Source organism: Bos javanicus, chromosome 29 (assembly GCF_032452875.1).
Source record: "Bos javanicus breed banteng chromosome 29, ARS-OSU_banteng_1.0, whole genome shotgun sequence".
In the NCBI taxonomy this organism is placed as follows: Eukaryota; Metazoa; Chordata; class Mammalia; order Artiodactyla; family Bovidae; genus Bos; species Bos javanicus.
Window position 1 is genome coordinate 2,149,842 of NC_083896.1, and position 17,206 is coordinate 2,167,047.

General features: G+C 42.3%; 1 protein-coding gene across 2 annotated transcripts in view; it reads right to left on the reverse strand.

The window, feature by feature from the left end:
* Nucleotides 1–17,206, reverse strand: part of FAT3 (FAT atypical cadherin 3) — a 641,657-nt gene that overhangs the window by 99,702 nt on the left and 524,749 nt on the right. For both annotated transcript variants that reach the window (XM_061405994.1, XM_061405993.1), the window contains exons 10-12: nt 11,652–11,848; nt 10,502–10,655; nt 8,075–8,308 (exon numbers count right to left, since the gene is read on the reverse strand). In XM_061405994.1, coding sequence (XP_061261978.1) covers nt 8,075–8,308; nt 10,502–10,655; nt 11,652–11,848 — 585 coding nt within the window. The remainder of the gene's footprint in view (nt 1–8,074; nt 8,309–10,501; nt 10,656–11,651; nt 11,849–17,206) is intronic.

A 17,206-nucleotide genomic window follows, 5' to 3' on the forward strand; every position in this document is an offset into this window, starting at 1 on the left:
TAAACAAGTTCCTGCTCCTTCATGGAGCACAACATACTCAGATCTGATGATGCTCTCAGACACTGGGCCAGCCTTTTTGTCTGACAAGATCTGTGCTCTGGAAAACCAAGTTCATTCCAGCTTTTGTCCCATGAGAGCCCATGTTGGGTCAGGATGCCATCTGTCTCCCTCATGAAATATGCAGAAAATGAATCCCCAACAAGAACTGCAAGCTTCCATCACTACAGTGAATGGCAGTGCAAAATTAAGGACGTTGAGGGCTGCTGGAAAACAAACTCTTGGGTAAAAATGGAAAAGTTCTGTCAAGAGATACGTTTTCTCTGTTTCTTTCCTATTCTCTACTAATAAGAGGATCTATTGATGTTAGAGGGAAAGGCATCATTGTGGAAAGCTCTGAGAGAAAACTTCTATCTTTTCTATTCATGAAATTCACTCTATTGGTTGGGTCTGTTCACTTCTGTAACCCCGTACCTACAGAGCCCTCAGTGGGGGAAGAACTTTTCTTCCCCATTTTTCAGTGACTCCAAACTAACTCCCTGTGCTTGCCTCAGAGTGCCCAGCCTGGCTGCCGCCATGTTAGTCTCTTTAGTTGACAGACTCTCTTATCACATGGAGATGTCTGAAGGCAGATGTGTGCCTCCCAACTGAGTTTTCCTCAGCCTCTCCCTCTTAGTTTCTTTTTCTTCCTTTGAAAGTCAGTCTTTTTTCTTTCTGCTTCTCCCCTTCCTTTCACGTCGAGGATTAAGTGGTTGTGGGCTCTCCTTGTTGCTGAGGCTCACCCTCCCTAACCACAAGATGAACGCCATCTTTTCCCACTCCTTTGAAATGTGATGGGGCAGTTTCTCTTTCCTGCTTTCATTACAGTAGCAGAGACATGAGTGCTCACCAAATACCTGTGGCCTCTCCTATACCTCCCAGCATCATCTGACTAGTTCTAGTCAATGGATAGTGACAAAGTGACGCGAGTCTCTCCTAGGCTGAGGCAGCAAAGAGCTGACATGCCTTCTTCATCCCTCTCTTCTTTTGCTGCAGTGACCTTGTGAAGCAAAGGTCACAAAGGTGGTACTGACCCAATGGAGGGACCAGATTTCCACATCGCTGAACGGACTTGCACTGACCTGCTCCCCACAGGAGCAAGAATTAAACTTTTGCTGCACTAAGCCACTGAGATTTTTGAAAAGTTACCTCAGTCTAGTCAAGGCTATCTTAGCTAATACAATCCTCCTCTTTTGCTACCAGATCTTTCCCCTCTTCTTGCCCCAACATCAAGCCCCAACCCTTAATACCTGACTTGAATGCAAATACCATTTTGTGAATATTTTCTGAGTTGTCCCACTTGAAAATTCATTGCTCATGTTTTCATGTCTCCACAGAGACCTGAGCTAGCATTTCACATGTGTCTGACCAATCCTTTAAAAATCCCTACTTTTACAGATGAAGTGACTCTGTTATAACATTGATCTCATTGTCTTTGATTGTTCATTTGTGCTTGTTTCTCTGAATGTTCATTTCTGTTTTTCTGTTTCCCATAATGGAAGCCCCTTGACAGCAAAGCCTTCCTACTCTGTCATGATTAGCAAACTTATCTTCACTCCTGAAGGACTGTAATTTAATTCCCGATGTGTCTCCAATTTTTTATCTTTTTTACACGAGGTCCTGCTTCAGGCCACCTAGGCTATCTCTGTCCACCTTGTACCTGAATTTGAGTTCTTGCCTGGCCTGTCCCTTGTGCCTTCAGTCCAGTCAGTTGCCAAAACTGGCAGATTTCACATATAAAATCTCTCTCTCATCTGCTTCTTCCTTTTAAATCCCAACCTACCACTTGAATTTTGGTCTTTGTGGTCTTTCTCAATGATCTCCTAGAAGCTTTCTTCACATCCACGTTAGGGGCTTCCATCAGATCAGCAGTTCCCAAACCCAGAACTGATGACTTTCTTTTGTCTATGTATGCAGTGGTTCTCTTCCATCTTTTGGTTTAAGCACAATTCCTGGCCTTTGTGAACCCCCACAATGGGGCCCAGATCTCACTGTCTCATCACACCGTCCAGCTTTCTGTCCTGGACCATGTGATGCTCTTCCAACTATTTAGTTGGGTCTAAAGAGATGGGAATACCAGACCACCTTACCTGCCCCCTGAGAAGCCTGTAGGCAGGACAAGAAGCAACAGTTAGAACCAGACATGGAACAATGGACTGGTTCAAAATTGGGAAAGGAATACGTCAAAGCTGTATATTATCACCCTGCTTATTTAAGTTATATGCAGAATACATAATGTGAAATGTCAGGCTGGATGAAGCTCAAGCTAGAATCAAGATTGCCGGGAGAAATATCAATAACCTCAGATATATAGAAGAAACCACCCTAATGACAGAAAGCAAAGAGGAACTAAAGAGTTTATTGATGAAGGTGAAAGAGGAGAATGTAAAAGCTTCCTTAGAACTCAACATTCAAAAAACTAAGATCATGGCATCCAGTCTCATCACTTCTTGGCAAATAGAAGGGGAAACAATGGAAACAGTGACAGACTTTATTTTCTTGGGCTCCAGAATCATTGTGAACGGTGACTGCAGCCATGAAAGAGGTTTGCTCCTTGGAAGAAAAGTTATGACAAACCTAGACATTTTCAATACTAAAAAGCAGAGACATCACTTTGTAGACAAAGGCCCATATAGTCAAACAAAGGTTTTTTCAGTAGTCATGTATGGCTATGAGAGCTGGACATAAAGAAGGTTGAGCACTGAAGAATTGATGGTTTTGAATTGGGGTGCTGTAGAAAATTCTTAAGGGCCCTGTGGACAGCAAGGAGATCAAACTAGTCAATTCGAAAGGAAATCATCCCTGAATACTCATTGGAAGAACAGATGCTAAAGCTGAAACTCCAATACTTTGGTCACTTGATGTAAAGAGTCAACTCATTGGAAAAGATCCTGATGCTGGGAAAGACTGAGGGCAGGAGGAGAAGGGGCAACAGAGGATGAGATGGTTTGTTGGCATTACAGACTCAATGGACATGAGTTTAAGCAAACTCAGGGAGACTGAAGACAGGGGAGCCTGGAATGTTACAGTCCATGGAGTCACAACTAAGCGACTCAACAAAAACAGCACGTTCCCGACTTTGCAAATTTATCCTCCTGGTTCCTGTCTTCCTGAAGGCCTTCCTCTCTCTGCCTATTGAATCTCATTCATTCTGGATTCTGGAAGTTCTTCCTTTTATGCCAGGTTTGTGTGTTCCAGATTTATGCCCTTCACTACTGCATAGACCCTGGGCCTGTCACTGCATATTCCTCGTATAGTTCCTTCTATAATAGCTGCTATGTACCTACTCATTAAATATCAGCTATATTGAATGGAAAATAATTTTAATGTGTGTTACAAGCTTCCAAGTTTCTCCAAAATCCATGACAACAGGTCTAAACTGTATAGGAAATATTTTACAGGAAAGGAGTGAACATGTTCATTAGAACATTTTGTTGCTTTATGTCCCTGATGCATAAGAGGAAAAATATGTCCTCTTGAATCTCAAACATCTGGACATTGGCCTCTCAATAAATCATGGGGTCTGACACATTTTCCAGTGCAAGTTTACATTTGATTTTCATGTCACTTTGCCTAAAATGGTCACAGATTTTAGCTCTGATTTTTATCACTGCATATTTCCTTTGTTAGTTTAAAAAACCCTCAATACTGAGAACCTGGACACCTAACCTTGCCTTAAGAGGTAGAGTAAATAGCAAAATGTGAACCCCAAAGAGGTGGTGCAACAAAAAGTCTCCTAATGTTTACTGAAAGGATTAAATTTTTATAAATATTAGGTCATAAAGTCACTTCATTAGTTCCTGGGGTGGAGGATGTTTCCATTTTATAGGAAAATGAAGAATTTAATGCTAAAATCTAGATAGTTGCCATGCTATTGCTTAGAACTCATAAAATGGGTGCTAAAGTAGTCTTGTCTTCCTGTTTTTATTTTTTTTTTTTCCTGATCTAGGCAGAAAAAGTTGGCTTAAAGCTCAACATTCAGAAAACGAAGATCATGGCATCCGGTCCCATCACTTCATGGGCAATAGATGGGGAAACAGTGGAAACAGTGTCAGACTTTATTTTTCTGGGCTCCAAAATCACTGCAGATGGTGACTGCAGCCATGAAATTAAAAGACGCTTACTCCTTGGAAGGAAAGTTATGACCGACCTAGATAGCATATTCAAAAGCAGAGACATTACTTTGCCAACAAAGGTTCATCTAGTCAAGGCTATGGTTTTTCCTGTGGTCATATATGGATGTGAGAGTTGGACTGTGAAGAAAGCTGAGCACCGAAGAATTGATGCTTTTGAACTGTGGTGTTGGAGAAGACTCTTGAGAGTCCCTTGCACTGCAAGGAGATCCAACCAGTCCATTCTGAAGGAGATCAGCCCTGGGATTTCTTTGGAAGGAATGATGCTAAAGCTGAAACTCCAGTACTTTGGCCACCTCGTGTGAAGAGTTGACTCATTGGAAAAGACTCTGATGCTGGGAGGGATTGGGGGCAAGAGGAGAAGGGGATGACAGAGGATGAGACGGCTGGATGGGATCACTGACTCGATGGACATGTATCTCAGTGAACTCCAGGAGTTGGTGATGGACAGGGAGGCCTGGCATGCTGCGATTCATGGGGTCGCAAAGAGTCGGACATGACTGAGTGACTGATCTCATCTGATCTGATCTGAGGCAGTTACTCTAACATTAGCATTGGTTCATTATGAATAATGAATTTGGCATAGCAAAGAGTTGTTTGGCTAAAAATAATGATATAGATACACATATATATTATATATATATATATGCTAATTAGAAAACCAGGATACAAAAGGTTAGCAAGAGATTGTAAGAATTTTGAATTTATGAAGTAATGGAATCGGACTTCAGGTTAATATATCTTTGTCTTTTTTTCTGCAATTTATTGTGGTTTAGTATATGCTGTAGCCAAATACTGATGAAATCGTTTGTAACTTTAGGCAAAGGAATATGCTTGACAAAAGAAGTTTCATGAACCAAATAGCCCTGTCATTTATACAAATGGAGACAATGTTCTTCACTAGGATCAAAAACCAATTAGACAGCTTGGATGGATCTCAAGGGAATGATGCTGAGTGAAAAAGGACATTTGGAAAAGGTTACAAGCTGCACCATTCCATTTAAATAACATTTTTGAAATAACTAAATTATAGATATGGAGATTAGTGGTTGCCAGGGATTAGAGACTGGGAAGGAAGTGTGGGGAGAAGGTGGGTGTTGTTATGAAGGGGCAGCGAGTAGATGAATGGGGTGGTGGTTACATGAAGCTACACAGGTGATAAAACTGCACAGAACTACATACACACACACACACGCACACACACACACACACACGCCTGTGCCAAAATCTAAGTGTACTATAGTTACACAAGATGGTATCACTGGGAGAAAAGATTGTGTGAAAGGTACATGCCACCTCCTGTACATTTTTTTGGCAAATTCCTGTGAACTTATGATTATTTCAAAGTTAAAAGTTCTTAAACATCAGAATTTCCTTGTCACTTTAGAGAAGGGGCCTATGCAGGTCAGGCGGAAACCTAAGTGAGATGGCTGGGAAGGTGAGAACTGGCTGATGGCAGCTTCCAGCCATGGTGTGACTATGTGCCTGGAATTGCTGAGTCTTCTGAGTGCTGTTTTTAGAAAATGCCAGAAATTGAAAATTCAAATAAATATCTCTTGACTTTTATTGACAATTAATACAAACTGTTTGGAACACTCTATATAAAGTCAGACTAAAGACACTGGATGGCTGGATTCAGTAGGGTTGGATTCAGTCTTAATGACAGGAGCAAACTCAGCTTTAGGCCAGAGGTTAGGTTTGGCCTCCAGATGATTCACCCAGCCCTGCCCACCCCAAACTGCTCATCTCAATGTGTGGCTCAGGCTCCTCTGTGCTGACTTACAGCAGACTGAGAAGTGGGGATCAGGCCACTGATAAAAATGGTATGAGCACCCCCCAGTCACTGATACTTGGATTCTGGAGAATATGGATTTGACTATGGTTCTCCCTGCAGGCTCTGAGCAAGACCTCCACCCCCACCTCCTGAGCATGGTGCCTAGAAACAGCAGGTGCTCAGTTTGCCTTTTTAGAGGAGCTCATTTGTTCCCCCCCAAGCTGTCTTAGTTTTTATTTTTAAAGCTAAATGAGATCTAAAAAAACTGAGAATATGACCTAGAATCTGGTATCCTATGCTAGAGTTTTCTGGAAGTGGATACAACGGCCTGATGAACACACAATTCGAATAGCACTCATAACCTCCATGTTGGTCTGAAGCCATGAATGTAAGCCTTCTGCTAATTGGTGCAAAGAGCAGAGAGAGGTGCTGATAGGTTATTCTGGATGTAGTGTTTGAAAGGCTTCATCATCTCTGCCCTTGCAAGAGTCCAGTCAACCCTTCTTCCCCACTGCCAACCGGGACAGCTGACTCGGCAGAATTGAGCAGCACAAAGCTAGCTGCCTGCCCTCTACCGCAATCACATCTGTCGTTGGATAACCTCCCACCTCCTGTCTGAAGCATAACGTACTGATCAGACTCTCTCCGTGTTAATTCTCTAGCAGACAGAGCACACCCAATTCCTTTAGGAAGGAGGTAAATAGAAAAACTCCAATTTTTAAAATTGAAATTCTAATTTAAAAAATTTTCAATCTTAAAATTTCATCTCTGGCCCAATTATACATTCTCAAAATTAAATTATGAATGATTCATCTGTACAATTTCTGTCCTCTTTTCTTCAAAAGCTTGCTGTCAAGAGTCCAGGGAATGTTTTCTAATCCTCCTTTAAAAAGCAGTATTTGCAAATAATTCATGATTATAGGTCAATAAAAGAGTCTTTTCCAGAATTCCCTGGTGGTCCAGGGTTTTGGACTCTGTGCTTTCACTGCTAAGGGCCTGGGTTCAATCCCTGTCAGAGAACTAAGATTCCATAAGCTGCATAGTGCAGCTGAAAAAAAAATCTTTTCCTATTTATTATGTTTTTTACCAAGCTTTACAATATGCAGATTTTTAAAGGGTTGGTTCTCAGCCTCAAAAATTATGCTAATAAGGTAAGAACAATAATTCATAGTATAGTCACTAATTTCTCTAAGGGGAAATATGCAGAGACCCTGGGCTCTATGTTTGTTTTCAACTAATTATCATGTATTTACTTTTCCATTAGTCCAATAATTTTTCTTTCAATTCAGAATTAAGCAATAAGACACTGAATTATATAAAGGCCTGTTTATCATAACAGACACACCCCGTCATTCCCCAGTCCTCTGATTTACAGCTCTTAAAATGCACAGCCAAGGGGCTGTCTGTATGCCCTTTTGTATTTAGACTCCATCATGCAGTCACCTCAATAACTTATGCATTCTCAGAAAGGCTACCTAGCAATTAACTCCAGTCTTTTCTAACTCACCATCTCATTATGTAAAGTGGATCTGAAGACAAACTTTATTAGCAACTTTCAATTCTAATTCCTTATTTCCCCCTGCCACTCCCACCCCTCCGAGTAATGTCAGTTTATGTGACCAAAATACTCTGGAAAATGGCAGTTAGAAAAAATCCACATTGGGCTGGCAGCACACTTAGTAATTGGTCTTTGCACTATGGGGCACCACCATAAATTGAGACTGTCATATTTCAGCTAAAGCGTGGGTTGCAATTCTTTATAGAAATAGAAACGAATTCTCCCCACCACACAACAGTTAACTATGTTTAAGAGGAATGAGTAAGTAGGAAAGCTATTGTTTTTCATTCTAAAGGTTAAAAAAAAAACCCCCACAAACTCAAAACCCTTTGTTAAAAGTTAAAGGAATTTACAGTATCGCTTCTCTAAACCCTACAAAAAGGTAGGAAGATTTCTTGCAGATTTCTTTCACGTGTGTGAAGTACATCAGCCAAAGAGCCGAAATGTGGTTTACTGTACTTGTCCTGACGGGAAAGAGAAACCCAGGTTGGCTGATGGAGCTAGAGGACAGGCAGCACCTGAATGTGTGAAACGCACAGACAGGGAGGCCCCCCATTGGGGCGGCTGACTTACCAACATCCGGATCCACCGCTTGAACTCTGGTCAACAGAGCCTTGGTGGCCGTGTTCTCATAGACACAGGCATTATAGTGGTCAGAGGAAAACACCGGGGGGTTATCGTTCACGTCCTCCAGGGTCAGACGGAGGTCGGATTGGCAGAATCGGCCGCCCCCGTCGGTGGCCCTGGCAACGAGGCTGTACGCAGGGACCCTCTCCCGGTCCAATGGAGCCAAAGTTTTTAACTCACCTGTGAAAATAAATGGCCTGGCTTTTCAAAACTGTCTTTCTTCAAAGAGCAGAGAATCAATTACATACAGAACCCGAGTGTAGGAAGGACTGCTGATATTTGGCTCAAGAGCTTCATACTTTGAAAAATAGAGCAAGTTCAAATTTTTTAAGCATCAGGGAAAAATTTATGGGATTCTGGATGCAACAAGAAACCAACAGCATGACTTTCAAAGGAATTAATTCCACCGTGAAGTCTCTTGTGTCAGGGATTCCTTCTTTTGGCAGGATGGAGAAGCTCCACACCTCTTTAAACCTCGCAAGAACTGCTCAGTTCTCTGATGGTCAATCAGGTCAATGGTCTTTATACCCAGAAGGGTTAGTCTCTCTGCTTCCAGACACTTAATCTTTTTTTAACCCCGTCTTCTAGAGGAAAACAAACAGTCCAAACAGGCTGGCTCCAGCAGAAAGAGGTTACAAAGGAGTCCTATCGTGCCCGGCAAATCCCACTTGCTGGGAGAGTGGAGGGCCAGCAGTTGTTGGGGGGAAGTCCCAGTGGGGGATAACTGAGGAGCCCAGAGCAGACATGCAGGAAGGGCATTTCATAACCATGGAGGGATTATTACTTTAATCACTGGAATAGCTACACTGGTCCTGGGTGTCAGTCCCTGTGGGGATTTCATTGCTACTTAAATTTCAATGGATAATGGCAATGAGCACAATGACAGACCTGAATAAATGCCGTTTGGTGAAAAGTCAGACTCATGAAATATTATTATGTACTCTTAGTAAAATTAGCAGATATCACTGGGAGCACGTCATCAGTACTTACAAAGCTGTTCTTCCTACAGCTTCCTGAAGGCAAGCAGTTCTCAACTACAGGCTGGATCATTTCCCCCTCCTCAAAAACATCCAGGGAGTTTTCAGTTGGGCATTCAGGACCCTCCAAGATCTGACCTAAAGTTATCTTTCCCACTACTTTTCTGGCGAGTCATCCTGTGGCTCCTCTGACCACTGACAGGGCTGTACACGGCATTTCCTGGAGGTGCTGTGCTCTCTGCCCACGCCGCGCCCGGGGGCGGCAGTGACCTGCTTGAGCCCCTAGAATCCTGGCTCAGTTCAAACGCCGGTTCTTCTTTACAAGCTTCCTCTTCCCTCTCATCAGAACATTAGCTGCTTTTTCCTCTGTGCTCAGACATAACTCTCTTGATATCTCTCTCAGGCACTCATGTCATTCTGTCTTTCATAACTATTATTATTTCTGTTATTATTATTACTGACTCACTGCTCTGTCTTCTCCACTGGGTTACAGTATTGCTCAGAGATGCTTTGAGGGCTTCATGTCAGAGTCTATCGCAAATATTCCATAAAGTGTTTTTAGATCCAGTAGTTAATAAATGCTAGCTATTCAATAAAAAAGTGCCAGGCCTCTATATCCAAGTAGTATATTGTTATGCAACTAAGCCCTTCGCAGTAAGATATAGCTGACATGGGAGTAGGTTATTGAGAAACCAATACCTTCTGGAAACTCAGTAGTTAGTGATTATTCACTGCAACCAATACAATGCTGGAAATATGCAAACTTTTTAATCATTACACTTCAATTCAAAATTGTCACTGGATGGGCCAAACAGCACTGTAATAATTTACCTCCATAGAAAATGTCTTTTCCTTAAGCTTTGGCCCTCAATGCGAGCATCTGCCTTCAGTGTACATAACCTTTCACCTTATAAACTTTACCTTAACATGGAAGCAAATCTGAGGTCTCACAACTAAGCAGAAATGATGAATAAAAGCCAGACAAGTGTGTTAATAAGCATAGGAACCCAAAAAGGGTTTCAACAAGGTGAAACTGTCCTTGCTGTGCACTGCTGGCTGGTTTGCATGGAAACCTGCATTTATGATATAATTCTATATATACACTTAACAGGGCAGCTGCTTTAACTCATGGATATGAGAAAGAGGAGAAGCAAACAGACACATCTGATTCCCTGGTGCTACTACACGTAGGTAAAGTCAGGGCAAGTTTACAAGTCAAATGAGGTTTGTGTCTTGCAGACACAATGTGCCGCTAGCATTTCTTAAGAGTCCAAGATAACAGAGTGTCACATTAAGGCTCTTAGATACCAACTACCCCCTAGTGATAAGACCAAGTGAAAACTTAACTTCTCTTGTGGATTAACAATGTAATTTCAGAGAATAAATTTTGTCTTACCACTTTCTGGATCTAGAAAAAATTCATTGTTTCCAGGTCCATAGAGTGAGTATCGTATATCTCCATTGGGTCCAATGTCAGCATCCTTGGCACTGACCTTCAGGATGATTTTGTTTGATGGAATGTCTTCGGGAAGTAATGCTGTGTATGCAACCTGGGCAAAGGCAAAATCATTAGTATGTGTGGGGCGATTGCCATATTAGCCTTATAAATGATTTCTTTAAAAAGGCACTCGCATAATTTATCTTCAGTTACGTTTTTCCTTTACTGCAGAATCATCTTACACCATCCGATGAAACATAAAATATCTCTTGCCCTGCCTCTTGCATGCTCATTCATTCAACAAATGCTAATTGAGCTGCTACTATGGGGGAGGGGTACAATGTATTGAGATGCTAGGGGTACAATGCAGAAGAAAACAGACAAAAATCCCTGCCCCTGAGGAACTGTGATATGCATCAGATAATGATCGTATCAGATAGTGATCAAGCACCAGGAAGTCCTTGGGACCCTTCAACTTTAAAGAGCCACTACTAACATCAGGCATTAGTAAGATTTGCAAAAATTTTCTAAGCTAAAGAACACCAATATTGTCTCGCAGTCCACATGTAAGGGAAAGGTAAATGAAGGGTCATTTAATTTGGTAAGAAAGAATAGAAAGTCAATAATTGACACCTTGCATTGGCTCTCATGCTCTGAACTATGGGGGAAATGACACTTTATGAGAAGCCTGGAGACCCAGCTTCATTACCAACATTGCTGCCAGCCAGCTGTATAAACTTAACACAACAAAAGTAATTCATACTTTTGAGCGGCCCATTTTTCTTTTATGAAATCAGTAGTTTAGATATGAAAAAAATCACAATATTCTTTATGATTCCTTAAAAAGCTTTTTATTTTAAGAGTCCTGATTTTATTTTTTGTTTGTATTTTTTAATGGGCAGAATTAGGTACTAATTGTGCTACCTATACTCTTTCCATGTTTATAGTATTTCATCCTCTTACATGCTTATATAAAATTGGACCGCACTAATTAAGGAGAAAGGAACAGAATGTAGCCAGGTTTTAAGGAGAAAAATGAAATGGGTTTTGACTTAATTTTAGAGAAGCAGAGTGAAAAGCAGCAATCCGACATGGCCACAGATCTCACCTGATCACACACAGGGCTATTGTCATTCACATCACTGACAGTCACTTCCACCATGGCCTGCGTGACAAAGAGCCCATCGGTGGCAGTAATATTGAGGAAGTAAATGTCTTGTTCTTCTCTATCCAGATGTCTCTTCACATAGACCTTCCATTCGCTCTGCACCAGGCCCAGGGCAAACCTTCCTCGGGGGTTCCCTCCTGAAGTGAAAAGAGAGTTTCTGAAGATGAGCAATGAAAAGCTTTGATCTCCACCTACAGTGAGAGGCCTGTGCAAGGTCAACCAGGTGCCTCTCAAACTGCATCATTTACGAGACTGGAAAAAAACTGACACTTCCTTTTGATTCTCCTGCAACAAAGCATGATATTTATATGCTTGGCTTGTGTGGAAAGTAAAACAGTAACTTTCCAAGGGAAGAAAACGCACTTGGAGAAGCCGGAGATGATCTCTTGTTTAGCTCCCCTTAAGGACAATCAAATTCAAACTGTGAACAATCAATCTTCTTCTCAGATGATACAATTGTCTTTCCATTCCGTCTCAAGAGAGGATGTAATACACTATAGCTCTTGTTACCCAGACAATTTCATTAGCCGTTGATTATGCAATCAAGGAAAGGCAGTCAGCTCTATTAAGGGATGTGTTAATGAAGGCGTTATCATACCGCGGCTCTTCTTTTAAGGACTAAAATCTGGGGGAGAAAAGTTTGTGTGACAGAGAAAGACCCATTTGGAGTAAAGAGCCCCAATGAGGGGTTATTGAAGGAGGCGCTCAAAGATAAGCACTGCAATTAGACCAAATTTATCAGAGGGAAGCTGGTGAAAATGGAAGAAAAGGAGAAGAGTTGGAGCGGAACCACTTTTGATGCAGCTGAAACAATGAAAGTGGTCCCAGCAATATTCCTTTCCCACATCGCTGAACTACATGGAGACAAAAGCAGCTTGGAAGAAGGAAGAAGAAAACCAGCTTGACCTTCCAAACGTGAAGAAGGAGATGACGTCACTTCAAGCATGGAGGAAGACTGGATGAGACGACTGGCCTGAAGCCCAGACTCCAGTTAGAGCCTCACGGTTTCTTTGGTTTGGGGGCATTCAACACGTATTTGTCACCTGCTCTGGATCATGTGCTGTGCCACGCAGTGGGGCTACAGCAGTGAACAAAAGTGACAAAAATCCCTGCTTTTGTGCTGGAGTTCACTTTCTGGTGGGAAAGATTGACAATAAACAAATAAATAAGGAAAGCCTACTGCCTGTTGGCTGCTGCTGCACTGAAAAAGTGGAGCCATCTCACCTTCTTACAATGAATCTTTAAAAGAGTGCGAGCTAAGAGTTAGTTGTGCCCGCCTCTTTGTGACCCCATGGACTATAGCCCACCAGGCTCCTCTGTTCATGGGATTCCCCAGGCAAGAATACTGGAGTGGGTTGCCATGTCCTCCTCCAGGGGATCTTCCTGACCCAAGAATCGAACCCTCGCCTCTTTGCATCTTCTGTGCTGGCAGGCGGGTTCTTCATCACTAGCACCACCTGGGAAGCCCCAGCCTGGACACAGCTGTAACCAAGCAGGGTCCCACGAGGCCTTTCCAGAATAGACCCCACCCATGTCCTGTCCTCTGCCTGCTTTTGTTAAATTTGTTTTTTTATTGAAGGATAATTTGCTTTACAAAATTTTGTTGTTTTCTGTCAATCTCAACATGAATCAGCCATAGGTATACATATATCCCCTCCCTTTGGAACCTCCCTCCCATCTCCCGCCCCACTCCACCTCTCTAGTTTGATACAGAGCCTCTCTTTGAGCTTCCTGAGCCATATAGCGAATTCCCATTAGCTATCTATTTTACATATGGTAATGTAAGTTTCCATGTTACTCTTTCCATACATCTCACCCTCTCCTCCGGAGAAGGCAATGGCACCCCCCTCCAGTACTCTTGCCTGGAAAATCCCATGGACGGAGGAGCCTGGAAGGCTGCAGTCCATGGGATCGCTGAGGGTCGGACACAACTGAGAGACTTCACTTTCACTTTTCACTTTCCTGCATTGGAGAAGGAAATGGCCACCACTCCAGTGTTCTTGCCTGGAGAATCCCAGGGACGGGGGAGCCTGGTAGGCTGCCCTCTATGGGGTTGCACAGAGTTGGACATGACTGAAGCGACTTAGCAGCAGCAGCAGCACCCTCTCCTCATGTCCACAAGTCTATTCTCTACGTCTGTTTCTCCATTTCTCTCCTTTAAATCTGCCTGCCTTTTCTCTGTGGCAGTACTTTAGTCCAAGAATAAATTTAATCTGAGAAGTGAGAAAATGCAGAAAGGAAAACAAGCAAGAAAAAATGATAATGCATTAGCCATTAAACAAAGTAAAGGACCTTTAGTTCCTCCTCGGAGACTATAGATAACATTCTGAGCCATGTCCTTTGAGTTGTTTTGCAGATACTGCACCTCCCAGGTCAAAGAAGTTAACTATGCTACCCACAAGCACATAGACCCCAAACCAGTTGGAACCAGAAGGTTGATGATGCTGACTCGTCATCACCATCTCAACCAACTGGAAGAATGTCCACAAGCTGATCATACCCTGTGCCTTAAACACTATAAGGCTCCTCACTGCCCACTCCCCAGGATGGAACACACAGTCTTGGGGGCATTAGCCCACTGTGGCCCCCTTTGCCTGGCAAAGCAATAAAGCTATTTCTTTCCACGTTACCCCAAACTGTTTTTGAGATTTAATATGGCACTGGTGCACAGTTCAGTTCAGTCCAGTCGCTCAGTCATATCCGACTCTTTGCGACCCCATGAACCGCAGCACGCCAGGCCTCTCTGTCCATCACCAACTCCCGGAGTCCACCCAAACCCATGGCCATTGAGTTGGTGATGGCAACCAACCATCTCATCCTCTGTCGTCCCCTTCTCCTCCTGCCCTCAATCCTTCCCAGCATCAGGATCTTTTCAAATGAGTCAGCTCTCTGCATCAGGTGGCCAAAGTATTGGAGTTTCAGCTTCAGCATAAGTCCTTCCAATGAATATTCAGGACTGATTTCCTTTAGGATGGACTGGTTTGATCTCCTTGAAGTCCAAGGGACTCTCAAGAGTCTTCTCCAACACCACAGTTCAAAAGCATCAATTCTTCAGCGCTCAGCTTTATTTATAGTCCAACTCTCACATCCATACATGACCACTGGAAAAACCATAGCCTTGACTGGATGGACCTTTGTTGACAAAGTAATGTCTCTGCTTTTCAATATGCTGTCTAGGTTGGTCATAACTTTCCTTCCAAGGAGTAAATGTCTTAATTTCATGGCTGCAATCACCATCTGCAGTGATTTTGGAGCCCAGAAAAATAAAGTCAGCCACTGTTTCCACTGTTTCCCCATCTATTTGCCATCAAGTGATGAGACCGGATGCCATGATCTTAGTTTTCTGAATGTTGAGCTTTAAGCCAACTTTTTTACCTCCCCTGTAACACTGGTGCACAGAGGCTGGATTTTGGCAATTTAACCATGGGCTAAATGAACCATAGTGGACAGACAATGCAGAGAAGCTGAGAGCTGCACATTTCTCCAGGGCAGTGATTCTCAACTGAGAGTGGCTAGTCCCATATCCCTGGGACATTTGTCAATGCCAAGAGACATTTCTGAATGTCCCATTAAGGGTGATGCCAGTGGCCGGGCTACTGGAATCTACTGGGTAGGAGCCATTGGTGCTGGTAACCATCCCACACTGCCACCTGCAGCAAGGAACGGCTGCCCACAGTACAGACTTATCCGACCCTCAAGGCCAATCTGCTGAGGTTGAGAAAAATGCTCTGGTGAGGCACGGGTTCTCCCTGGGATATCACTTTCCTCCACCACTGACTAGGATTCAATTAGGCTTCAGTGGAATATGATTTCAGCATGCACAAATGTAACCTCTCTATTAAACGCTTTCAGTGTAGGCCCACACTGCTCTTTTGTAAAATGAAATGATTAATGGTCCTTTGTTCATCTGTGGCAGCACAGCCAAGTTGTGTTACATCAAGAGCAAAAGTTAAATCTAATTAAAATCAGTTGGTGGTTGGCACGGCTAATGGTAACAGTAGCTTGAAGCTATTCTGTTCTCATTACTTTGGTAAAGTCGATGGGATGGTCCCTTAAACCATCCACTGAGAATTCAGAGACAACGTGTAAATAATTAAAGCTGAGTATTTAACTTTTCTTCCAAATAGAAAAGTATCCCTCCAAATGCCTACAAAGCTTTTTGTCTGAAACTGAATGCAAATAAATCCAAGTGATCCTGTACTCACCTTTCTTTCCTCACCACAATCGCTCATGTCTTTATTGCAGAAATATACATTTTAATGAAAACGCACACAGACACACACACAATGGAAGGTATCAGAAAAAGCATAAATGCATTAAGACTTTTAAACAGAAAACAGCCTCAAGAAAGCAGTTGCATAAAGAAGAGGAGTGTGCAGGGAGATGTGAGGGTCCTGAGCACAGGCACAGATGCTCTCCTGTGGGTCTTATTCTGCAGTGATTAATTAACTTTCTCACTAAAGTACTTAAGAAGATTTTGCGTCCTAAGGGCATTCTAATTAATTCATTTTTCACTTTGAATAATGTTGTTTTTCTAAAGGGAAGCCACCTGACTACAAGTATGGATGGATTCTTTGAAATTTTTTGGCACTCTGCTTATGTTCTGCCTTTGAATGGCACAACATCAAGATATTAGCTTTAGAACCCCCAAACAGGAAGACTGCTCCCACAACATCAACCTCTCCTCTTAGAAGTTGAAGGCCATCACCCCTGGAAAGCGAGCCCTGATCGGTGATACCCCATTTTCACTCTGACACAAGATGCTCAGAGCAATGGTGACATGTGTGTGTGTGCGTTCTGTGTGACCTCACTTGTCTATCTTGGCTTTCCTATTGAACTGCTATTTACTATTTGGAAAGACAGAAAAGGGACCGAAAAGATTTGCCATGTCAGGACACATACCCTTTGACTTGGAGTTATAATTTAAGATTTTTCAGCCAAAAAAACCCCCCAAAAAACGCCCTCTGATTTATATGCGTGCATGCGTATATGTGTGTGTGCATGCATCTGAGTTTTTATTATCAGGAAAAAACTTGTAAATAAAGCTATTTATTTTCTTACCATTACAAAAAGTAGGAAAAAGGAATATACTTAAAAATAAAGTCCTCTATCAAAGCACAAATGCATTAAGACCGTTAAACAGAAAACAACATTAAGAAAACAGCTCCATAAAGAAAAAGAAGAGTAGTGTGGAAGGGAAGTGTTGTGTTTTTTTCCATTAAAATGTATATTTCTGCAGTAAAGACATGAGTGATAATGGTAAGGAAAGAAAGGTGAGTAAAGCATCACTTTGATTTATTTATATTCATTTCAGACAAAAAGCTTCTTAGGCATTCTGTTATTTTTATTTCTTCAACTGGGATATTTGGCTGGACTCTTTTTAAATTTTATTTCTTTATTTTGGCTACTCTGTGTGGCATGTGGGATCTTAGTTCCCTGACTGGGGACCGAACTTGTGTCCCTTAAACTGGAAGCAAGGAGTCTTAGCCACTGGA